Here is a 26,332-nt window from a genome sequence, read left to right on the forward strand (position 1 = left end):
ATCTAGTTGGCATTTATAGACTACTTCATCCAACAACAGCAGAATACACATTCTTCTCAAGCTCATATGGAACATGCACCAAGACAGAACACATTCTGGGCCATATAACACACTTTAACAAATGTAAAAGAATAGAAATCACAAAAAAAAATGCTCTCAGACCAAAATGGAATTAAACTAGAGATCAACAACAGAAAGATAGCCAGAAGAATCCTGAAATACTTGGAGATTAAACAACACACTTCTAAATAACACATAGGTCAAAGAAGAAATCTCAAGAGAAATTTTAAAATATGTTGAACTAAATGAAAATGAAAATACAACTGCTGTGTAATAAAAAACCTGGCTGGCCTTCGTTCCCCGTTGCTGGGAGGGAGCCTATAAATCCTTGAAATTTCCTGAGTGATAGGAGTGTCTTGGTTATTCATGGTGGGACCTGACAGTTTATGTTAATGAGATGACTCACAGTGAACCCCTAGACAGGTTATGCTAAGGAGATGACTCAGGATTGGGCTGGCCACACCAGAAATACCAACCATGTGATTAGAGGGTTGGGGCTTTGAGCCACATATCAGCCTGACCTCTGGGGAAGGGAGAGGGACCAGAGATTGAGTTCAACCACATGGCCAATGATTCAACGAATCATGCCTATGTAATTAAAACCCTAATAAAAACTCTGGACAGACTCAGTGAGCTTCCCTGGTTAACAATATTCTGTGTATATTGTTGCAGATTGATGTGCAAGAAGGGTGATAACATCCAGACTCAATGGGGAGAGGATACTGGAAGCTACACGTTTGGGGTGGGGGGAAGAAAGGCAATTTTAATTGTGTTCAAGTGTCAAATTTAAAGGCAAAGAAAGTGATATTAAAACCGCTTTCTTTATTACATATTGTATGATTCCATTTATATTAAATGTCCAGTACAGTCATTCTAAAAAAAAGTAGAAGGTAGATTAGTGGTTGCCTAGGGCTGGAGAAGATTGGTGGCTGGAGGGTGAGGGCTGAAGGGTGTGGGGTTTCCTTTTGGGGTAATGAAAATGTTCTCAAATTGACTGTGGTGATGGATGTACAACTCTGCGAATATAAAAATTCAAAGCCACCGAACTGTACACTTTAAATGGGTGAACTCTATGGTATGTAAATTATAACTCAATAAAGCTGTTAAAAGACATTTGCTCAAGAAAATGAAAAGACAAGCCACAGACTGGGAGAAAATCTTAGCAGAAGACCCATCTGATAAAGGACTGCTATCCAAAATATACAAAGAACTCTTAAAACTCAACAATAAGAAAACAAACAATCCAATTTAAAAAATGCGCCAAAGGCCTCAACAGACACCTCACCAGGAAGACATACAGATGACAAGTGAGTACAGTCATCCCTCCGTATCCAGAGGATTGGTTCCAGGACCCCCCAGCAGATACCAAAATCCAAGGATGCTCAAGTCTCTTATATAAAATGGTGTAATATTTGCATATAACCTACATACATCTTCCCATATACTTTCAATCATCTCTAGATTACTTATAATACCTAATACAATGTAAGTGCTACGTAAATAGTTATCATACAGTATTGTTTAGGGAATAATGACAAGAAAAAAAAAGTCTATAAATGTTCAGTACAGATGCAACCACTGTAGACCTTCTGATCTGTGGTTGGTTGAATCCGTGGAGGCAGAAGTTGTGGATACAGAGGGCCAACTGTATATGAAAAGATGCACTGCATCATATGTCATCAAGGAAACGCAAAATAAAACAACAATGAGATACCACTACAAACCTATTAGAACTATGGCCAAAAGTCCTAACACTGATAATGCCAAACGCTGGTGAGGATGTAGAGCAAAAGGAACGCTCACTCATTGCTGGTGGGAATGCAAAATGATACAGCTACTTTGGAACAGAGTTCGGCAGTTTCTTATAAAACAACATACTTTTACCACTCGATCCAGCAATCATGCTCCTTGGTATTTACCCAAAGGAGCTGAAAACTTTATGACCACACAAAAACCTGCACATGGATGTTTACAGCAGCTTTATTCATAATTGCCAAAACTTGAGAGCAACCAAGATGTCCTCCAGTAAGTGAATGGATCAATAAACTGTGGTACATCCAGACAATGGATTATTATTTAATATTAGAAAGAAATGGGCTATCAAGCCATGAAAAGACATGGAGGAACCTTAAATGCACATTAAGTGAAAGAAGCCAGTCTGAAAAGGCTACATACTGTAAGATTCCAACTATAGATCTTTAGGAAAAGGCAAAACTATGGAGACAGTAAAAAGATCAGTGGCTGTCGAGGGTTAGAGGGGAAGGAGGGATGAATAGGCAGAGCACAGAGGATTTTTATGGCAGTAAAACTACTCTGTATGATACTATAATGGAGGCTACATGTCATTATACATTTGTCCAAACCCACAAAATATACAACACCAAGAGTGAGCCCTAAGGTAAACTATGGACTTTGGGTGATAATGATGTCAGTGTAGGCTCATCAATTGTAACAAATGTATCACTCTTGTAGAGGATGTTGATAATAGGGGACGCTACGCATTCATGGGGGCAGGGGGGTATATGAGCAATCTCTGTACTTTCCTTTCAATTTTGCTGTGAACTTAAAATGGCCCTAAAAAATAAAGTCTATTAAGAAAAAACACAAACAAGATTAAAACAAAACAAACAAAAAGATTAAGTAGGAGACATACAGATATATAAAACTATTAAATGTATTAAAAAAGCCAAAAAAACCAAAAACAAAACAAAAAACCACACTTGCTTTGTTGAAAATCTCCAACTGTGGATTAAAAAAATGATGTTTAATTTCAATATACATTAAAAACATGAGTAAGTGACAGATGGTAAGAATCAATGATAAGAATAAGGGCTGTAGAGAATAAATAAAAGGCAGGTGGGCTGGCCATTTAATTACAGTTGTGTTGCATAACATTTTGGTCAACAATGGACCACATATACAACAGCAGTCCCATAAGATTAGTACCATATAGCCTAGGTGTGTAGTAGGCTATACCATGTAGGTTTGTGTAAGTACACTCTATGATGTTCACACAATGAGGAAATCGCCTAACGATGCATTTCTCAGAATGCGTCCCTGTTGTTAAGGGACAAATCATTGTATACTGTAATATAAAAATATTTTATAAAAATTCAATCATCATTGAAACCTGTAAGTTTTACATATAATTTTGATGTATCTAGAGTGGATGAAAACTTATAAAGTTAAGATGATCTTATCAGTAGAAAAGATATTCTAAACCAGCTTAGACCAAAGAAGCATTTTGATTGCCTAATTTAACTTTGTAAAGGAGAAGTAAATCTTATAGCTGGTCTCTGTAAACCTCACAGCTTGAAAATTCTAACAGCACCTTGCAGTTTCCAGTGATCAAAGTAAGTTACTTTATATACTAAACTAAGAATTTCATAATAGAAATAATGCAACACCAGGGGGTGCGGTTATCATGAAATAATTACACTCCTGGGAGATTACAGGCACAAGGCTGTACCCCAGGGGTGTGATTATCCCACGATAACCACATCTACTGAAATTGCCTTATTGCAAAAATAATCTCTATTCACTGGTGAGACATTATTCAATAGGTGATTTTTTTAAATGAAAAGATTTTTTCAGCTTGAATCAGCAAGTGGATTAGGAAATTGGCCAGTTTATTTTTCATTGCATTCAAATTCAGAATACAACATCGTTATTATTTGCTTTCCTATTTGACATAGTAGAGTTTTGATTTTGTTTTTCAGAAACCTTTAAGAGTCTCTATTAGTGTTAGTTAAGTGGTACTGCTAGATTCAGATCAAACTTTAAAGGTATTAAATGAGCAATATGATTTTAAATAATTTATTTTTATGTACAATTTTAAATTCTTCTAAAATAATGTTCATTTAACAAATTATAAATGTCATTTACCTTCACCATTGCAAATACAGATAAGCAAAAAAGATGAAACTAAAAATCTCAGGTAATCTCACACCCAGATATAACCATTGTTAATATTTTGGTCTATCTCCTTCCAGGCATTTTTCTAAAACTATCTGTCTATATGTCTATCTAAAGATATAAAGAGAGGGCCGGCCCTGTGGCTTGGTGGTTAAGTGCGCGCACTGCGATGCTGGTGGCCCGGGTTCGGATCCCGGGTGCGCATCGAGGCACCGCTTCTCCGTTCATCCTGGGGCCGAGTCCCACATGCAGCAACTAGAAGGATGTGCAGCTACGACATACAACTATCCACTGGGGCTTTGGGGGGAAAAATAAAATAAATAAAATCTTAAAAAAAAAAAAATAAATAAAGATATAAAGAGAAACATGAATGGAATCCATGTAACTACTTTGTTTTATAATCTGTTTTTTTTTATTTGACCAAATGTCATAAACAACATCCATATCATTAAGAAATCGTCTTATTTTTTTGTGTGTGTGAGGAAGATCAGCCCTGAGCTAACATCCATGCCAATCCTCCTCTTTTTGCTGAGGAAGACTGGCCCTGAGCTAACATCTGTGCCTATCTTCCTCCACTTTATGTGGGACACCGCCACAGGACGGCTTGACAAGTGGTGCATCGGTGTGCACCCAGGATCCAAACCCGGGCCACCAGCAGTGGAGCGCGTGCACTTAACCGCTACGCCATGGGGCCAGCCCCAAGAAATCGTCTTATCATTTTTAATGGCTGCATAGTATAGTATTCCATTGTAATAATATCCCATAATTATTCACTTAATATCTTTTAATTAGAAATTTAGGTTCTCTCTCTCTTTGTTATACACAATCCTTTGCAACAAAATATTTGGACATACTCATGATTATTCCCTTAGGAAAAATTCATGACTGCATAATATTAGTAAAACATAATTGAAACAAACAAATAAAAAAAGGTACTGTTCCCCAAATCTTCACTTGTTCTTAAATACAGCTGAAGCTGATGGTTCTCAGCCTTGGCAGTACATCAGAAACAGATCAGTAACTTTCATCATCTTATGTGGTATCACAGATGGTGAAAGTTATTGATTTATTTTTATCATAGAGTTCAGTGCTTTGAAATATTCTTAGATAAGTAAGCTATAGGATTTAAGAAATTAAAGATACCCTGTGTATTTACTAGTATTTGCTCTTACACTTACACTTTATCAGTCTGAAAGGAAAAATCGGAAATGGAAATTCCCTAATGCCTTTTTCTGTAAAGACTGAGGCAAAGAACTAATTCAGTCTGCCAGTTATTTCTCATTACAAACACACCCTTTACAACACACCAGTAAGTCTTCGCTTTCTTTAGCTGTTCCAATTATCCTGAAAATAAATTTAATATGAGAGCACAAAGGAAAACATTAGCCTTCTGAAGACTATCATGGGATATTCAACGTTTGAAAAGCCTAAATCTTGTTTTCCAATTTTAATCACACATTTTAATATAAAAGTAAAAGAAAATCACCTGTAACTTCACCAAATTAACATATTAACTATTTTCATTCTTCCGCGTTTCCTTCCAGTCCTAATCTATATATATGTAGTTTTATATTATTAGAATCATAATATAGACTCAACTGGTATTCTTTAATTCACTCTATATCAACAGTTTATTTTGCTATTCCCCTAGTGCTGGATATTTAGTTTACAATAGTGAAAAATTAGAAATGATGTTGAAATGAACATTTCCCTTAAAAAAAAAAAGCTCTTGCAGCACATTACCATCTTTCCTTCTCCTCTATGCTGCTCCTTTCCAAAAACAGATACCACACACCACACATACACAGAATATTCTATGGCATCGTTTTTGCTTATGACTGTTTTCCCAAACTTTCAGGTCATGAGCATCATCTAAGAGTGCGAGTCTCAGACTCCTCTCAGGACTTGGATTCAACAGGTCTGGGATAGGGGCTTGGGAAACAACATCTTTAACAAAGTACTTAAGTGATCCTTTACATTAGGTAAGTTTGAGAAACACTGGCTGTAGCATCAATGGCCAAACTTTTTCTGGGGAGTCATTCAAATCTGGTTCTACTCATTCGAAGTCATCCAAGATAAATCTTCTGCACTTGTTTTTCTTCTGGTCTTTCCTTTTGGTCAATCTTTCCTTCTATCTGTCTAAATCTTAGTAATTCTTCAAAGGTCTCTTTGGTCCCACCTTCTCTAATAACTACATAATTTAGCACTCAGTTATTCTCTATTAAATAGATTCTTATATAATGCTCTAGTTTTGTTTTCTTGACTAGATTGTAAACTGAGAGTTACTCTCTGTTTCTTATGTGATACATTAATTTAATGTTTCTGATTAGATTCTAATAATTTTATTTATTTATTTTTCCCCCAAAGCCCCAGTAGATAGTTGTATGTCATAGTTGCACATCCTTCTAGTTGCTGTATGTGGGACGCAGCCTCAGCATGGCCAGAGAGGCGGTGCGTCAGTGCGCGCCTGAGATCCGAACCCGGGCTGCCAGCATGGGAGCGTGCGCCCTTAACTGCTAAGCCACAGGCCGGCCCTGATTAGATTCTAAACTAGGAGTAGAACCCATATTTTCCATAAACTTGGAACACAGAAGTTCAAAAAAGAAACTTTATGGCTGAAATGCAGGACATCAAATACATAGTTGCCAAATATAATAATCTCATAAATTAAAAAAGAAACTTTAGTTCTAAGAATTAATTTTCATATAGGGCTCTTAATTCTGTGAGCCATCCTTTTACCATCAAAGGCAAAGCTTCTAAAATCTTATAGATTTAAAAGATAACTCCACTTCAGGAGGCCATTTGAACTTTAAACACTGAATGCCTGACATTTTGCAGTCTATCCTCACATACTTGTAAACAATATTGCTTCTTAATTTTTTTTTCTACTTGCTATATCCTGGTATATTCTTACATGTCAACATCTACAGCTATCTATATCTAGATCTATAGCTCTATTCATATATCTATATCTTATGGCCATATGGTATTCCATTTTTGGGGGATGCACCATAATTTATTTTTTAAAAAATACTCATAAAGTGCTTACTATGTGCCAGGCACTATTCCAAGCACTACACATATATTAACTTGTTTAGTTCTCCTAACAACCTCATGAGGTAGGTACTGGAATAACATCATTTTATAGACACTAGCAGACTGAGGCACAGACAGGTTAAGCAGCTTGCTTAAGTTACATAGCTATTAACCAGCAGAGCAGGGGTTCCACCTCAGGCATCTATGTAGCTCCATAGCTCCACAGTCTGTTCTTAACCACTAAACACACTGCCTCTCAGAATTTACAGTTCCCTCTGTGTGGAAGGCTGTTCCTTTTGCCTAAGACGCCAAATGCTCTTCTCCCAGATCTTGCATGGCTGCATCGTTCCTGTCATTTAGGTCTTAGCTTAACATCATTGCCTCAGAGGGGTCCTTCCTGACCAGTTAATCTAGTTACTCCCCATTTAGTTCTTATCACAGTATCCAACTTAATTTTCATCATAGAACTTATAAATACCTAGTATTTTCTAATTTATTATTTTTTATTAGTTTATTAAATTAATATTATTTATTATTTTATTTATTTGGTATCTTCCCAATATAATGAAAATAAGGACCTTTTCTGTCTTAACATCATGTTTGTAGAGCTGAGAAAAATGCCTGGCCCAGAGTATGTGCTCCATAAATGACTGCTGAATAAATGAGTGAGTTTATTTTACCAACCCCTTACTGATGGACACAGGGTTGTTTCTAATCTTTTACTACTATAAACGTTTGAGTATCTACCTTATCACTTTCTTATAAATTCCTGGAAGCTGAATTTCTAGGTGAAAGGTTACACGTTTTTAAGGCTTTTGATACATATCATACGACTCTTCAGAAAGGCTGCTCCAATTTATCAGCAGTGGATTAAAAAGTTCATTTTACCACACTTGCTCCAACACTGGATGTATAGTTCTTTTAAATCTTTACCAAATTTGACAGGCAAAAAGACAATATTTACTTTACATTTCTTTGGTAATTAACATTGTTGAAAACGTTCTCAGAAGTTTAATGACCGTTTGAATTCCTCCTTTTGTAAACCACCTATATTTATGTCCTTTGCTCCTTTGTGTTTGTATGTTCATCTTCTTCATATCGACTTGAAAGAACATTTCACATATTAGGGATATTAACTATAGTACTTCAATAAAGGTAATACTTTTCACCCTCCACCACCCAACTGCTCAATTTATTTAGATAAAGAGAAAGAGTCACTAATTTATAGATTTCTCAAGCTTGCTGACACATACGTTAAAATTTGATAGGAGCCAAAAACTTGAGCATTTTTCTACTTCATTCACTTTACTTTGAAAAAGTTCATTTGATTGAAGAATAGTACTACAGTAAAACCCCACCATAAGTGTGGTCCAAAAACTTGATTGTATAAAATGAATGACTGAATTATTGTAAGTTAATGAATATAAATGGAGGGCTGGAGAAGAGCCAATAACCTCCTTTATTATATCTGAATTGTTTCCAATACTCTTAAAAATAGGGTAACTAGGGGCCAGCCCGGTGGCATAGTGGTTAAGTTCACGCACTCTGCTTCAGTGGCCTGGGGTTCGCAGGTTTGGATCCCAGGCACAGATCTAAACACTGCTCATCAAGCCACGCTGTGGTGCTGTCCCACATACAGAATAGAGGAACACTGGCACAGATGTTAGCTCAGTGACAATCTTCCTCACCAAAAAAAATAAAAATAAAAATAAAAAAATAGGCTAACTAAATAACACAAGTTCTTTTGGTTGTTGTTAGTAGACTTTCTAACATAGACTCAAGAGAAAGCAGGTCTGAGGATTAGTAGATGAAGGGCTGAGTCTGGAGTCTATCCTACTCATTCTCTCAGAAGCAGGATCAAAGTAAGCTGAGGCTGAGGAACAACGACAGCTACTACCACTGCTCGCCCCTAGCCAACACGTGAGTCATGCAGTTGTAAGGAAACTACAAGGCTGGAGTGAAGGAAAAGATGAGAAAGATGCACCTCCTTCCACAAAACAGAATATACCTTTCGGATATAACAACACTTACCTGCGACTACTAAAATTAGTGGTCAGAAATATCTGAGCCAATGGATTCTTCAAACATGACCTACTCCACCCCCATTTTCTTTGGGGCTTTTTTCCTTTTGGGGCCTCTCTCCCATCTTTCACCAGTTGAGTGAGGGCAGGGGAGGAGGGAGCAACAGTATCTGGGTTTAAGAGTACCTGCATTGTAGCATCAGTGGGATGTTCTTCTGTCCGAGATTGCCAGACCAAGGTCTATATCAATAGTCTCTTACCACTGAGCAAACAGTTTTCCCTCTACTTAAAATGTGGTTTCTTAACCTTTTTTAGAGAATAAGGATTTTTAAAAAATCCCTCATACTATTCTATCTGTGTACTTCCTCTACCCATTCTGACATCCACTAATACCATTAAAGAAATAGTGTCAAACTTGAAATGGGTCAAATTCCTAGACTCCTAACACAAGAACTGGCATCTTGAATCCTCCAGCCTGTATTTGGCTTGCTGAAAGGAAGCAGGATCTCTAGCTGTAGAATAGGGGCTGAAGGTCACGTGCTGGTCGAGGATGAATCCTGGGCTCAGAGTGGCAGTGGCAGCCACAGGGAGTCTAAAGAGGTGCCTCAGAGGCCTAGTCTAGCTGAGAAGATGGGCTTCATGCCCAGAGCATTTGCTTCAATAGAGTAGCTCTGCCTTTATATGTTCTATATACTGGGGTTTCATGTAAGATTTCTTTTAAATAAAAAGGTTCTATAGCTGCTTAAAAAATGCTGAAAATCTCTTGAGTTATACTTAATGAGTTGAAGCTCATAAAAGTGAAATGACTTGCTTAAGGTTACAGGGTTAAAGCAGGTTATTTTTATTATGATTTATTATGAGTTATGGTTGGATCAATGTGGCTGTCTCAATAATACACTAACAAGGCATTGAGAAATTTAAATTAAATCTACTGAGTTTTAATATCTTTTTATGAAAAGAACTCAAATGATCCAAATCAAATTAGACCAATTTTTCTTGAGTAGACAACAATATACCGGAAGGTAAATAACTTGCAAGTAAAAAGCAATTTTAACATATTTAACATCTTTTAAACTCAGTTTTTTTTTTTTTTTTTTTTAAAGATTTTATTTATTTTATTTTTTGCCCCCAAAGCCCCAGTAGATAGTTGTATGTCATAGCTGCACACCCTTCTAGTTGCTGTATGTGGGACTCGGCCTCAGGATGGACAGAGAAGTGGTGCCTCGATGCGCACCCGGGATCCGAACGCGGGCCGCCAGCATCGCAGCGCGCGCACTTAACCACCAAGCCACAGGGCCGGCCCTTAAACTCAGTTTTGATGAAATAAAAAGAGGCGATTGCTGAGGCTTCTGGTCCAGCCTATACTTACAATTCAGGAGGGCACGAATATGAGAAATACCCATTTCTTCCTTCTATTTTTAGGTTATTGTGATAAACTATGTTTAATATACTTTTTACTTTTAAAATCAGGTTCATAGGGCCATTGACTAGAAAAACGAAATTTAATTCTAATACACAGCATTTCAAATTCAAAACATGATCAGAGTTTCCCATTGACCATCATATTTTGGGAATATGACTTAGTCCAAAAAACCAAACCAAACCAAAACACAAAGAGATTAAAGAAAACTGTTAATTTTATCTTTTCTTGTTTGTCCTCAATATAAATTCTAAAACAAACAAATAAATCATGTCTAGTGCCTACCTGAGCCATCAGTGGGAACTGAACTAGCATTGATTCCAGAAAGACCAAACAAAGGACATTCTCGATCTGTGTTGACATGACCCCATTTGTGACATTTAATGCACCTCACATTTCGAACCTGAGGAACAGTGAACATTATTTTGGTTATTAAAATACTAAAAGTCTAACCAATGTTCAACTCCCCACTCCTTGGTAGAGTTTAAGTTAAATTACTCTCACGTTTAAAAGATCACCAGGTAAAGAATCTCCATAACTATATTTGGTAATTAAATACAAATACTACAAACTTTTACTATAAATTCTGCCTAAGAGATAAGCTGAATCCTATTTCTTTTTGACTGTTACTTGGTGGCAATAAAATAATGTCATCTAAAAAGAAATGGTAAAATACCAAAAAAGAATTATGTCATGGCTTAATTTTAAATTCTCTAATTTTAAAAAGATAACCTTTAAAGTTTCAATTTCCTAAACCAGGGGTTGGCACACTTTTTCTGTAAAGGGTCAAATAGTAAATATTCTAGGCTTTATGGGCCAGTAGTTGCAACTACTCAACTGTGCCAATGGAGCAAGAAAGGAGCCACAGACAACACGTAAATGAATAAGCAAGGCAGTCTTCCAAAAAATGTTATTTGTAACAAGGATCTGGTCCTCTGGTGATAGTTTGTCCCAGTTCTAAAAAAATAGTTTTACATCTTTTCTTGACCTTGAGCAAATTCTCCAAATTCCCTGAAAACTATAGAGACCATTATCATTATAACCCTTACTACGAAACTTTGATTCCCACTTTTTATCAGTCTACTACACTTAATATTTTCTCCCTTTAGACCTTCTATTATTTGATACAAACAGAAACCAGAGAGCCCTTTATCAGCTTAAATATCTTTTGGACAATAATATAAAGAAGTATTTATTAAATAAAAATTACTCTTACAGAGTAAAATACATGTCACTTGCCTGAATACCAAAGGGCTGATCTCTGATGTTCATGTCATCTTTGGCATATCTATTAAGTAGAGAAAATGTACAAACACAATATTAAAAATAATTTAATAAATTAAACAGCAGTTATTCTGAAAAATATTTTTACAGTTCTAAGTACATCAGGAAATGTAAAACTTCAATAAATATATAGAACTATAAAATATTTTTAGTATTTCCCAACACCACTTCATTATTAAATGTCCAGTCTGATGATTTGTTATTTAAAAAAATGAAAACATATATAAAGCTAAAGACCATGATCAAGCAAATTAGGTGCACAGGATAAATCATTAAAAATACCTTTTCTCATTAGTTGTCTTCTCTAGTGAATGAAAAGGCAATGAAATGGGATATCAGATAAGTTTAATGATACATATTTTTCATCTTAAAAGAAAACCAGTTCTTACTTTTCTCGTGGGGCTCCTTTCTGCCATTCAAATTTGTATTCAGTCTCTCCTTCTGTTTCTTCTTTCTAAAAACATCCATTAAAAAGTCTTTCAATTTTTCTATAAAATTACAATCTATTGCAAGTAAATCTAAACATAGAAAATAGTACTTTACCTCTTTGTTTTCTTGATTGCATATCAAAAATATGGCAGGGGAAAAAAGATAGGTCAAGTTAAAAACTTCAACATAAAAGTCTGCTATCATATATTACACTATGATATCATGGTATTTAATTCTAACTTGTAAGAATTTATTGATTTGACTTTTTTTCTTCTTTCACAAGATAAAATTCAAATCACTGAAGGACAAAATACAATATTGAATAATAGTATTTAACAAGTATGTTAATTCCTAATTTTTAAACTTCTAGATTTTTCATTGACAGTGAATATTATGCTTTCTATTTAGAGGTTTACTCAGTAAGGACTAAAGATATATATTCAAATTATAAAAGAATAAATGTACTTCTGCTGACGTTGAGATTTTTTCCTTCCCAAAGGACAAGTCAAGAAATATTACTAGATTAGACAATTTTTAGTATTTATTCTATTGTATTAATTACAGTATTATTTTTTTAAATTATCTTCACAGAATAATAGCAATTTTAAAAGGTGAAAAGCAACTTTAAAAAAATTTCTTTCATAGCAGTCCTCAATCTTTAGTTGCAAACACATCAAAGACTTAAAAAAAATGAAACAAGGGGCCGGCCCTGTGGCGTAGTGGTTAAGTTCGGTGTGTGCTCCACTTCGGCGGCCCAGCTTCGTGGGTTTGGATCCTGGGCGTGGACCTACACCACTTGTCAGCCATTCTGTGGTGGTGACTCACATATAAAGTAGAGGAAGATGGGCACAGATGTTAGCTCAGGGCAAAGCTTCCTCAGAAAAAGAAAAAAAAAAGGAAATAAGGCAACTACCTTTTTTAGCTCCTGGTGGGGCCTCGTACATGAAATTAAGGCCATTCTTTACACGTTCATCGCCCATAAGCAATCTAAAAGAAACAAGACATAAAGTTAACAATTTTATGCAGAAGGTAAAAATTACAGAATATCTGCACCTCCTCCCAAAAAAACCCTAAGGGAATTAAGATAAAATATTTTTGTTAGAGATAAAGTTCCAAAACTTTCCTTCATTGACTAGATGATACCTGAAATGTCTGTATGGAAATTCAAACAGTGCTGCTTCTTTAGTAACTAGCTGTAAGTTCTGAGACTTTCTCATTACCTGAGAGATCCTCTCAACAGAAAAGGGGAAAATGTCATGGCCACTCTCACATGCTTTTCTTTTTTTTTTTTTTTAAAGATTTTATTTATTTTATTTTTTCCCCCCAAAGCCACAGTAGTTAGTTGTATGTCATAGCTGCACATTCTTCTAGTTGCTGTATGTGGGATGCGGCCTCAGCATGGCCGGAGAAGTGGTGCGTCGGTGTGCGCCCGGGATCCGAACCCGGGCCGCCAGCAGCAGAGCGCAAGCACTTAACCACCAAGCCACGGGGCCGGCCCTCACATGCTTTTCTTAAACTCTGAAATGCTGTGGAAATAGTGAAGCTTTGAAATCCTATATGTCAGTACAAATTTGGAATTAAGTTAAATAGTGCCAATATTTTTTCTTAATCGTGAGGGATCAAACAGTTTTGGAAAAATGAGTCTCTATGGAATTTCTTTAGGAAATCAAACCCAATTAATGCTTGTAACAGTCAAAGTCTATGAGAGAATCAAATTCTTTAGTGGGGCCAATGAAGAGAGAATAGTTTAAAGATATTCTACAACAGGTTTACTATGATGAAATCAATGTCTGCCGCACCTCAAAAATTCTGTTATAACATTGAAGGTTCCCTGTTTGGGTTCTGTTTAGAAAAATATGCTGTGCTTTCTAGAAAAAATTTCTGCAACAAATTGAATGACTCATTGAGTTAAATTTTTTTTTTTTTTTTTAAGATTTTATTTATTTATTTTTTCCCCCCAAAGCCACAGTAGATAGTTGTATGTCATAGCTGCACATTCTTCTAGTTGCTGTATGTGGGATGCGGCCTCAGCATGGCCGGAGAAGCGGCGTGTCGGTGCGCGCCCAGGATCCGAACCTGGGCCGCCAGCAGTGGAGCGTGCGCACTTAACCGCTAAGCTACAGGGCCGGCCCAGAGTTAAAGTTTTAATTCATAAGATCCAAATAAAGTACTGATTATAAAGACAGTAGCTCAAAAGTGAATAGAATTTCCTCTTATATCTGGAAAAGGCAATCATAAATGATATACTACATGATTATAATTCTTCTTTTCTTATTTCCATTGGAGTTTGTAAAGAACCATAAAAAAGAAGAGAGCAAAAGGATGAAGGGATCTACATCCACAATAAAATATTATTCAGCATTAAAAAGGAATGAACTACTGATACATGCTACAACATGGATGAACTTGAAAAACATACTAAGTGAAAGAAACCAGTTGCAAAAGACCATATATTATATGATCTCATTTAAATGACACATTCAGAATAGGTGAATCTACAGAGAAAGAAAGTAAATTAGTGGTTGCTTAGGGTTGAGAGATAGAAGGGTGGACGGGGTGTGGGAATAGGGATTGACTGCTAATGGGTATAAGATTTCTTTTTCAGAAGATGAAAATGTTCTGAAATCAGATTATGGTGATGGTCCCAAAACTCTAATTGTATTTAAAACCAACATACACTTTAAATAAGTGTGAAAATTATATCTTATATTAACACCATTTTAAAAATTAAAACCAAGGACATGAAAAGCTCAACATCACTAGTTACTAGAGAAATGTAAATCAAAACCATGAGGTGCCCCTTCATGGTCATTAGGATGGCTATCATCAAAAAAAAAAAAAAAAAAAGAAAAGAACAAACATTGGCAAGGATGTGGAGAAACTGGAACCATTGTGCATTTACTGTGCATTACATAAAATGGTGCAGCCAGTATGGTAAACAGTTTGATGGTCCTTCAAAAGCTAAACATAGAATTACCATAGGATCCAGCAATTCCAATCCTAGGTATACACTCAAAGGAACTGAAAGCAGGGACCAGAACAGACATTTGTATGCCAATGTTCATAGCAGCATTATTCACAATAGCTAAAAGTAGAAGCAAGCCAAGTGTCCATCGATGGATGAATGGATAAACAAAATGTGGTATATACATACAATGGAATATTATTTAGCCATAAAAAGGAATGAGTTCTGATAAACGCTACAATATGGATGAATCCTGACACATTATGCTAAGTGAAATAATAAGCCAGACACAAAAGGACAAATATTGTATGATTCCACTTATGTGAGGTACCTATATTAGGCAAATTCATCGAGACAGAAAGTAGAATAGTGGTTACCAAGGGCTGGAGGGGAGGGAGAAAAGGGAGTTATCGTTTAATGAGCATAGAGTTTCTATTTGGGGTAACGGAGAAAGTTTTGGCAATAGATAGTGGTGATGGTGCACAACACCATGAATGAAATTAATGCCACTGAACCATATACTAATTTTATGTTATACATATTTTACCAACAAAAGCATTTTATATTGAAACAAAAATAACATAAAATCAAAACTGGAGGATCAATTTCCACTTCATGCAAAATTCAACATGTATATAAAATAAAAGGTAAAGCTATGATGTTGGTATTTTTAACTTCAACTAAAAAGCAGTAAAAATTCTTTTTTTTTTTTTTTTTTGCCGTTGACTCTAAGCAGAATGAATGTACAGATTCTTTGACATCCCATTAAATCCTTTTATTTATCTAGTCAGAATAATATCTTTAAAAAGGTAGGTAGGGATCAATATTCATAAAGATTAAGAAACATCTAGGACTGGGCCGGCCCTGTGGCTTGGTGGTTAAGTGCGCGCGCTGCGATGCTGGTGGCCCGGGTTCGGATCCCGGGTGCGCATCGAGGCACCACTTCTCCGTTCATCCTGAGGCCGAGTCCCACATACAACAACTAGAAGGATGTGCAGCTACGACACACAACTATCCACTGGGGCTTTGGGAAAAATAAAATAAATAAAATCTTAAAAAAAAAAAAGAAACATCTAGGACAGTAAAAACTTAAAAGAGAAAAAACAGATTATTAAAGAACAGAATTAGCTATCTTTTGAAAGAGGAAAAAAAAACTTCACAAATCACCAATTACTCACAAATTTGCATTTGAACAACCCAACCTAGAAGCACTGAACACACCTAGTGCCCAGATCCTGGTTTCTAAATATCCTTCTCCAATAAAAGAAACCAGGGTTTCTTGGAACCTGGTTGATTCCAAGGAAAAATAAAAGACAGGAAGTGGTGCCAGGAAGTGGTTTAAAAAGAAAAAAAACAGATGGGGCATGTTAAATGGATATAAGATCCAAGCTAATAGCGTGGTCAAAGGCGGAAACTGGAACAATTTGAGCAACAAAATAAATAACAAGAGTATTGGATTGTAGCCCATTAAATAAATATCTGAGTCCAACTGATAGATACAAATGATTAATTAAATAACTAAATGAGGGAAAGGGGAAATTCTTCTTTCCAGCAGAATTCAAATTAAAAAAAAAATAGAGAGGGAATGAGAGAAATAGAAAATCACCGTTAGAATACCACAGTAATAACTGATGCAGGCGGGATCCACCCATGGATGCTAAAATTAGTGGGCAAAAGTTCAAGGAGAAGCAGGATATTTGCACAGCTTCAAATATTTATTAATTACACAGGGGAAAAAAAAGTAACTCTTTTCTTCTTGAGATAAAGAATCAACATGATCACTATGATCTGTTTCAAGCCTACTTTTCTACCTCCACTATATCTTTATTGGTCTAACTCAACTATTGTCTGTTTCCTGAACACCCTCTCTACTTTCCTACCATGCTGATCTTTAATATGCTTTTACTATATGTAAATCAGGGTTTCTCAACAGTGGTGCTATTGACACTTTGGACCAGATCATTCTTTGTTGTGTGGGGCTGCCCTGTGCAGTGCAGCCTGTTTTGCAGCATCCCTAGCCTCCACTCACTAAATACTGGTAGTGACAACACCTGAGTTGTGACAATCAAAAATGTGTCCAAACATTCCCACATGTCCCCTGGGGGGCAAGAATGGCCCTCAGTTGAGAACCACTGATCTAAATCCTTATCATTCTTCAAGTTCAGCTTAAATGTGATCTCTTTCATGAAGTCTTCCCTTGTTACCCCAAATGGAATTATTCTGTCCTATGTTAGCATGCTATAATTTTTAAAGCAGTGTGTTTTCAATACATCACTTATTATATTCAGCCTTGAACTATATGTATATATCCCTTACCAGATTTTCTTGAGGGTACAAAGAAACTATGTACCACACTTTTATAGGCCCCAACAACACCATTTCTTATCTTGCAAGAAGTAGGTACTCAATAAAAGTTAACCAGATTAAATAAAATTAGTGAGAAAAGTACTTAATTGAACTAAAAGTTTTATTTCTTTAATTTTGCTCTTGATATACTATATTATATTTTAAAGAGAGTATTTAGTAATAGTTTAGTATTACTTTGCTTAAGTTCCATATTTTGATGAAAAACAGGACTGAGTGGAAGAGAAAGTATGGTCTATGTAACTGAAGTACCACTACTCACTTGCTTGATTAACCCAGAGAAACCAGCTTCAGAGTGAGACTTGCAAATACAAACATACAGCTACAGGGCAGGTACTGTGTTGGAATAAACCAATGAATAGCTCTAGCCATGATCCCGCCATTAACAGAACAATGACATGCAGGTCAAGTAGAGACACTTCACTTTACTTCTTGAAGCTGTCCTGCGCATCTATTCATCTGAGTATATATTAAAGAAACATCTTTGTAAGACGTGTCAGCAGTTCCAGTATAGATTTTCATTGTTCTTCTAAGCTTTGCCTAATTTGGAACTTGCTCACAAACTGTATATGGAGTCATATCAATCTATATTTTATGCGAATGATGGGTTAGGTTGGAAAAAGTGGCCATCTGCATGATGAGTAAAGATAGTTCACGTGAAAAGAACAGAATTCTGTCATTGGGGCATTCAATTAAAAAAAGCTGATTTAATATTTGATTCAGTAAGGGATCATTCTCATGCAATTGATTATTCTAAAAACACCAGTACAGTGGAATTTCTTACCTATTATCATATGATTCTTGTTCTTTAAGATACTGTTGCATTAATTCTTCTTGTTTCTTCTTATCATATGATATTTTCTGTTCTGCCATCCATACCTAAATTAATGAAGTAAAAATTTTAAATGAAATAGCTGGATTTAAACTAAACAGGAAGTTTGCTTTTCTCTTAAAATAAAATATAAAATGCTATTGTTTACAGTTTACAACATAATCTATTTTGGTTATAATGACATCATCACAAAACAACAGCAGAAAAATCTGATTTGTGCCTTAACGTAAGTCCTTAAATCAAACCATTCAAAATAACTAAACTTCCAGGCAAAAATGTCAAAGTTGAGAATCACTCTGAGCACCTGTGGTACAACAGCTTCTTGCAGGCAGTCCCTGTGTTATTTCAGAGAAGAAAATGACCATTTCCCTACATGGAATATGTCTAGTCTAGAAAACTCTTTAGCACAGGGTACAACCAGTAGGGTTAAACAATGCTTACGAATGCCACTGGGTGTCACTGACACGCTAAAAGAGGAGAAATAGAGGACAGGGAGGAGAAAAGAAGGAAAGGAAATGAAAGGTAGTTGGAGAAAAAAGGAAGAGATGAGAAAAGAAATCAAGAGATAAGACAGAAGTACATCAGATGTCCTGGAGTCGCTCAGGGACACCAAGACCACAAGCTGAATGTGTCCCTATGTGAAATTCTCAAAATCATAAAAGTGGTGAAGGTAAAAACCCACATAACTTATGCAAGGATATTTAATCATGTTACTTCCAGGTTTAAAAGGTACCAATGCCTCCCTACCACTTTTAGAATAAAGGACAAAATGTTTGACAGCCATTTAACATATACAGCAAGTCAAAACTTTCTTTTCAAACATGCCAAGTTTTAAGAAGGTAAATTTGAGGACAAATACTCACGTGGAGAAAATTATATGTAATTATAAACTGTGGGTGGGAGCAGATAAGTGTGGGGAGGAGGGTGTGGGACAAGATTGCCATTATTCAATTTTAGAAACAAACAGGGGTAATTAGTATGTTAGTAATGCTGACACAGGAAGGTTCTGTCGGGACACAGTTTGAGATGCAGACAAGAAATATTAATATGGAGAAAAGAGCAAAAGCAGAAATTTCTTTTGGTATAAATTCCTGAAAGTTTCTTCTACTGACTTCATATTTATAATGTTATAGTAGAAGAAAAATCTACACTTGGGATAGGCAGTAAAAGGGAAATGTTTGGAATTTTCACTGTAGCTCAAAACGCAAACAATGCAACAGAGAAATGTAAGGTGTCATTGCCTGGCAGAATAACATACTAATAATAACATTCTAATAAACAACATAGTCCTTCTAACAGAATAACTACTATTTAATTAAAGCTTTAGATTTTACAATTATTTTACTAGTCTCGATTGCTCAAGAGTTTAAATACATATTGAGTAGTTATCATGGACTGGAATAAGAAGTAATAAAATATATTCTTGCCTTCAAAATGCTCAGAATCTGCTAATAGAAAATCATACCGACTTTTCTGTATGTTTGAACTATCTCATAACAAAAAAAGAAAAGATACTAATTGTGTAAATAAACCATAACAATAAAGTTTGATATTTGGATAGTAGAAATACATACAAGATGAAGAAATAGAATAAGACAGTGATTAACTTTAGGGGGGCGTGGAGGAAGGCTGGTATAACAGAATGCTTTATGACAGGTTTTGGTTTTTATTTATTTATTTTTTAATTTTATTTATCTTTTTCCCCCCAAAGCCCCAGTAGATAGTTGTATGTCATCGCTGCACATCCTTCTAGTTGCTGTATGTGGGACGCGGCCTCAGCATGGCCCAAGAAGCAGTACGTCGGTGCGCGCCCGGGATCCGAACCCAGGCCACCAGCAGCGGAGTGCGCGCACTTAACCACTAAGCCACGGGGCCGGCCCCAGGTTTTGGTTTTTAAAGTTACGTTTTTTTTAAATTAAGAAACTATATTCACAAGCAGTCAATGTTATCCATTTCTTATATATCCTTCCAAAGATGTTCTAATGCACATACACATAAAATATATATATAAAACACACATACACACACATTCTTTTCTCACTTTTCATAAATGGTAACACATAATGCATGCAGGCACACACACGCTACATACAAAATAAAATTCTATATCATGGAGATCATTCCCAGATCAGTAAACAAAAAGCTTTCTGGTTTTTTTGAGGGCAGGGGGGTGAATGTCATTCTATTGTGGGGCTATATCTATCATTTATTTAACCAATCTCCTACAGTACTGACGGGCATTTAAGAAATTTCCAGTCTTCTCTATCACAAACTCTCTGCCACAAATAACCCTGTACACAAGTAACTTCACAAACATTAAGCAGAGTTTTTTGTTATTTTTTTAAAGATTTTATTTATTTATTTTCCCCCCAAAGCCCCAGTAGATAGTTGTATGTCGCAGTTCCACATCCTTCTAGTTGCTGTATGTGGGACGCGGCCTCAGCATGGCCAGAGAAGCGGTGTGTCGGTGCGCTCCTGGGATCCAAACCCGGGCCGCCAGCAGCGGAGCACGCACACTTAACCGCTAAGCCACAGGGCCGGCCCTGGGCCGAGTTTTGAAGAGGATCAAAACTCTGCCAAGGAAAACACAGAGCAAGATATTACTGGCAGAGGGAACAATGCAGGCAAAGGCCCAAAGGTATAAAAGAGAAAGTAAGTAGTTTGATATTACTGGAATATTAAATCTGAGGTAGGAGAATAGCAGTAGAGGATGAAGAATGAAAAACTGGAGCCAGATTACTTGGACTTAATCCTGCAGTATTTTTGTGTGTGTGTGTGTGTGAGGAAGATTAGCCCTGAGCTAACATCCGATGCCAATGCTCCTCTTTTTCCTGAGGAAGACTGGCCCATCTGTGCCCATCTTCCTCTACTTTATATGGGATGCTGCCACAGCATGGCTTGACAAGCAGTGCATCGGTGCGCCCCCGGGGATCCAAACCTTCGAACCCTGGGCCGCCCAAGCTGAGCCTGCACACTTAACCGCTACGCCACCAGGCCAGCCCCAATCCTGTAGTATTTTAATAGTGAGCTGGAAGAGATCAGATTTGTACTTTAAAAAGACTACTCTATGGAAACAACCCCAATACTCATCAACTGATGAATGGATAAATAAATGTGCTATATCCATACAATGTAATTATTTTGCAATAAAAAGGAATGATGTACTGATACAGTCTACAACCTGAAGGAACTTGGAAAACAGTACACTAAGTGAAAGAAGCCAGTCACAAAAGAACACATGTTGCATAATTCCATTTATATGAAATGTCCAGAATAGGCAAATCTACAGAAACAGAAAGCAGATTAGTGGTTGCCTAGGGCTGGGGGAGGGGAGGTAGCGGTTATCGGGAAGGGGGCATGGTTGGGGGGGGAGAGGTGACTGCTAACAGATATGGTTTTTCTAAGGGGTGATGAAAATGTTCTAAAATTGTGGTGATAATTCCACAAATCTGTGAATGTACTAAAAACCATTGAATTATACACTTCAAATGGTTGATTTATGGTATGTGAATTATATCCAAATAAAGCTGCTAAATAAAAAAATAATATTATTCTGATGGCTAGGAGAATGGTTTTGAGAAAGGTCAAGACTAGAGACAGAAAAATCAGTTAGGAAATGTAATGGTCTAGGCGAAAGATGATGAAGGTGTAAGCTAAGACACAGGCAGTAGTGACAAAGAGGAAAGATGGATTCAAGAGATATTTGGGGGGCCGGCCCCGTGGCTTAGTGATTAAGTGCGCACGCTCCGCTACTGGCGGCCCAGGTTCGGATCCCAGGCGGACACCAACACACCGCTTCTCTGGCCATGCTGAGGCCGCGTCCCACATACAGCAACTAGAAGGATGTGCAACTATGACATACAATTATCTACTGGGGCTTTGGGGGGGGGGGGAAAAAGGAGGAGGATTGGCAATAGATGTTAGCTCAGAGCCGGTCTTCCTCAGCAAAAAAAAAAAAAAAAAGAGATATTTGGGAGGTAAGACCAATAGAATTTATCAGTGACTAGATAAAGGGGTGATAGGAAAGGGGTGAGTCTTGAATTTCTGGCTTAGGTGACTGGATGAAGGATTGTGTTACTATCTATATTTCCTACTCACATGAGATAGGAAGTATAAAAAGAGTAGATTTAGGATAAAATATAAGTTCCACTTCAGATATGTTGAGTTTGAGATGCCTGTAGGATATTAAGATGAAATTGTCTAGTATATAATTGTCTTGAGATGCCTTGAGCTAGGGGAAACACCTGGGACTGTAGATTTGGGAGTCATGAGTAATGAGGGGATCGTTAAAACCATGAAATTGAATGTGATTGCTTAGGAAAGCATATAGAGTAAGCAAGATGTAGGCCAAGGATGAAACTCCAGGTAACACCTGTATTTTAGGAGCAGGCTAAGAATAAGCACGTGTGTAGGGGCAATTAACATTTTATTGAGCACTCCACACGGTGGGCACAGTGCTAGGTGGTACTTTGTTTCAAATTCTTTAAACATACCATCTTAAAATTTAGTCCTCATAACAACCTCACAAGTCAAAGCAACTGATATTGATCATTCTTAATTTATAGATTAGGAGATTGAGGATCAGGGATATTAACTATTTTGTGCAAGGTCTCAGGGCTAAAAGTGACTGTGCTAGAATAACTAGAATCCAGGTCTGATTCTAAAGCTCAGACTCTTCCTACTTCCATTCTGTTTTCTAAAATAATATTCAGCAAGGTTTTTCTGTACCGCACCTAGTAAACTTGTAAGTGATTATTTAAAAAGCTAAACTTGGACGAGGTCATGAGACATACTACATTAGGTGGATAAAAAGAAGAATTAAGGAGTGAATTTATTTCCCTTTTAAGATCTTAAATAAATAGGGAGTCATCTTTGTACAGGATAGCAGAGTTCAGAAGCCGTGATCCCCGGGATCAGAAAAAGCAAAGCCAGAATCTGTTGAGAAAAGTGATGAGGAACCCTATTATCGGTCTTCCTATCTTACAGATTTCCATTCTAGCTGACAGAACCCACAGAGCCGACGAGGGCTGACAGTCTCCTCGCTGATGCAGAATAAACGTGGAGTGCCAGCTTTGACAGCGAGTTTCTCAGCGGAGAAGAAGGGACGAGAACACCAGGGCTTCAGGCCTGGAAAAGAGGCGACTGTCCCAGGGATCTCAGAGTCACCACCACTCTCACCTCCAGCAGCCCCTGGGAACCCAGGCGCCAAAAGCCAGAACCCTCCTCGGCTCCCATTACTCACTTTTTTGATATTGGATTTGGAGGCAGGATGAAAGTCCTTTTTGCACATGAAATTGGCAAAAGATTTCCCCATCTCGGCGCCTGAGCTGAGCAAGGCAGCAGATGGACCCGTCAGGAACGTAAACAAACTCTGCCGCCTAACCGGAACTGCGCCTCCAGTGGTAGCGGGGACTTCCGGGGTCAAAGGTGGCAGCTTCCGGCAACTGGCGCCTCTGCCTGCCAATCCTCGCCCCTTCCTGCTTGCGCTTTGGGTAGCTCGGAGGCCAGGTGAGGGGCGTGCACGGGGGAGGGGCGTGCATAGCTGAGGCAGGAACTAGGAAGACGGGAACTTGGCGCGGCGAGATCGAGGAGGGGCTCCGGGTCAGAGCTGCGCGGGCTGCGGTGTGAGCGCCGCCGGCTGGGGTCCCGAGTGTGGACCGGGCGGCGGCTCTTCTGTAAGAGGTGCTTGAAGTTCGAGCCCTTTAGTCTCTGTGAACGCTAACTCGAGTTATAAACGTTTCTGCACCGATTTTCTCATCTGTGTTTTGAAAAGAGTAATTCTCGCCCTAACTGTAGTACGTATGTGAGGATCAAACGATATATTTCTGAAAGCGCTTGGTGAAGTAAGGCATATAAAATAGAATGTCAACTACACAAGAGTGGGGACTCTATTTTGTTACCAGCTGTACGGTTCCTGGCGCAGAAGGATGTTCCATAAACATTTGTTGATGAGTACGCACTAGGCGTTAGTAAAGGCTCTCAAGGCTTCCCCTCCTAAATGGCCTAGGTGCCTTCCTAACTAGGCGGTATGTTTCCTGATCTTCGCCTACGATCCCAGTTAGACAGCTCAGATCACCTAGTGCGGCTTGATGGCCCTTGAGACTCAAGGTTTTGCGTGGACGTGGCTGCTACTGCAGTAGAGGATCCACCAACCAAGTCCTCTCGCAGGGGTGGGGATGGGGGGGCGTGATGTCAATAAGCCTTTTGTGAGAAATTTACTTTCTGCCAAATAATAACAGCTTTCATTAGAGTGTCTGCTGTATTCCATGCACTGTGCAAAACGCTTTACACATTATCTTATTAAATTCTCATAACAGCCCCATGAGATATTTACTGATAGGCAGGAGGCATAGAGAGAGATTAAATAGCCTGCCGCGGTTATACAGTGGTGGAACTAACTTCGGAACACAAATAGAAGGCAAGCCGGGATATAAAGGTGGAAATAGAGACAGAAAAGAACAGAAGCAATTGTGACCTCTCTCTGTCATTGAGGAAAAGAGAAAAACTTTTAGTTTCAGGCTGAAATTGTTTCTTGAGTCATTTTGTTTTCTTTTTAATAAGACATTTATTAGATTTGAATTTTGTTTTTAAATTGCTGGTATCTGCCTGTGTAAAGCCCTAAGGTCTGGCTGGGCATTATAAAATAAAGGAAAGAAGGAAACTCTATAAAACAATGTGTCCATTCTGGAAGAAAAATAAAAGTTCAAGACAAGTGTTTTACTAAAATTGAGGATTTAAGATTTTACAAATTACAAACGAAGACATAATCTAGATATTAAATTCTGCAATGGGGCCAGCCTGGTGGAGTAGTGGTTATGTTCGCGTGCTCCTCTTCGGAGGCCTGAGGTTCTGGGGTTCGGATCCCAGGCGCTGACCTACACACCGCTCATCAAGCCATGCTGTGGCAATGTCCCATATACAAAATGGAGGAGGATGGACACAGATGTTAGCTCAGAGCCAATCTTCCTCACTAAGAAAAAAAAATGCAATCAGCATTTACAAGTTATGTATGTAAACTTCCTCCTGGAAATATCAACAATTTGAAATTTTACTGACATCTTTTTGTATTTGTCTGATTCAGTGAGTCTGTTTCAAAATTTCACTCTTACCAGTGTCAGTGTGTATTCTTCTCTAGCTCAAAGGAGACTGCTTCTTCCTTCTTTTGAGGAAATACTGAATACATAATTCTGGGACTTTTCCATAAGATAAGTTCCAGTGATGAGAATACAAAGATTAATAAGACATACTCCCAACCCCCAAGGATCTCACTGTCCAGTGAGGAGATTCATATATGTACACAAATATAGTAGAATATGGTCTTTACAAGGGTAGGGCTAGGTAGTCTTCAGGGAAGACTTCAGTAGAAAAATATCGTAGAGGGTAAATTTGACCTATGGACTAGATGAAGATACTTGTTATTGCCATTTTCTTATTGATTATTGTAGTACAAGATTCATTTCCAAGTCATTTTCTTGTTGAGTTTTGTACTACAGTATATGAAGTTTAAAACTTTAAGAACACCCTTATTATATATGGCAATAATATCCCTTGTTCATCCAGTAAAACTCTGTTTTGTATATACTTAAAAATGTTTTTCTCTTTTTATTTTGAAACTTCTATATGATTTTTAGTTTAAAAAAAATGGAACCTTGTTCCTGTGACACTTTCGTGGCATTACCTCCAGCAACAGTTGATAACAGGATTATTTTTGGAAAAAATTCAGATAGACCCTGTGATGAAGTACAAGAGGTGGTTTATTTTCCTGCTGCCGTTCATGATAACCCGAGAGAACATCTTAAGGTGGGTGAAATACATGTTTTGTTAGCCATATGTTTCTTTAAAAATATGGTAAAGTTGGGCCAGCCCGGTGGCTTAGCGGTTAAGTGCGCGCGCTCCGCTACTGGCACCCGGGTTCGGATCCCGGGCGCGCACCAACTCGCCGCTTGTCCGGCTATGTTGAGGCAGCGTCCCACATACAGCAACTAGAAGGATGTGCAACTATAAGG

General features: G+C 37.5%; 2 protein-coding genes across 2 annotated transcripts in view; one reads left to right on the forward strand and one right to left on the reverse strand.

Moving 5' to 3' along the window:
* Window positions 1-23,712, reverse strand: part of CIRSR (corepressor of RBPJ and splicing regulator) — a 39,419-nt gene extending 15,707 nt beyond the window's left edge. Inside the window, exons 1-7 of the mRNA XM_004426640.3 lie at window positions 23,569-23,712; window positions 18,279-18,373; window positions 13,079-13,152; window positions 12,280-12,290; window positions 12,126-12,190; window positions 11,692-11,740; window positions 10,738-10,855 (exon numbers count right to left, since the gene is read on the reverse strand). Coding sequence (XP_004426697.1) covers window positions 10,738-10,855; window positions 11,692-11,740; window positions 12,126-12,190; window positions 12,280-12,290; window positions 13,079-13,152; window positions 18,279-18,373; window positions 23,569-23,640 — 484 coding nt within the window. The 5' untranslated portion in view covers window positions 23,641-23,712. The remainder of the gene's footprint in view (window positions 1-10,737; window positions 10,856-11,691; window positions 11,741-12,125; window positions 12,191-12,279; window positions 12,291-13,078; window positions 13,153-18,278; window positions 18,374-23,568) is intronic.
* Window positions 23,713-23,895: 183 nt separating this feature from the next.
* SCRN3 (secernin 3) overlaps window positions 23,896-26,332 on the forward strand; it is a 33,457-nt gene continuing 31,020 nt past the window's right edge. The window contains exons 1-2 of the mRNA XM_087435405.1: window positions 23,896-24,008; window positions 25,958-26,126. Of these exons, the coding sequence (XP_087291531.1) occupies window positions 25,968-26,126 (159 nt within the window). The 5' untranslated portion in view covers window positions 23,896-24,008; window positions 25,958-25,967. The remainder of the gene's footprint in view (window positions 24,009-25,957; window positions 26,127-26,332) is intronic.

Source organism: Ceratotherium simum, chromosome 9 (genome assembly GCF_057802395.1).
Source record: "Ceratotherium simum simum isolate JZ-2026a chromosome 9, ASM5780239v1, whole genome shotgun sequence".
Lineage (NCBI taxonomy): Eukaryota > Metazoa > Chordata > Mammalia > Perissodactyla > Rhinocerotidae > Ceratotherium > Ceratotherium simum.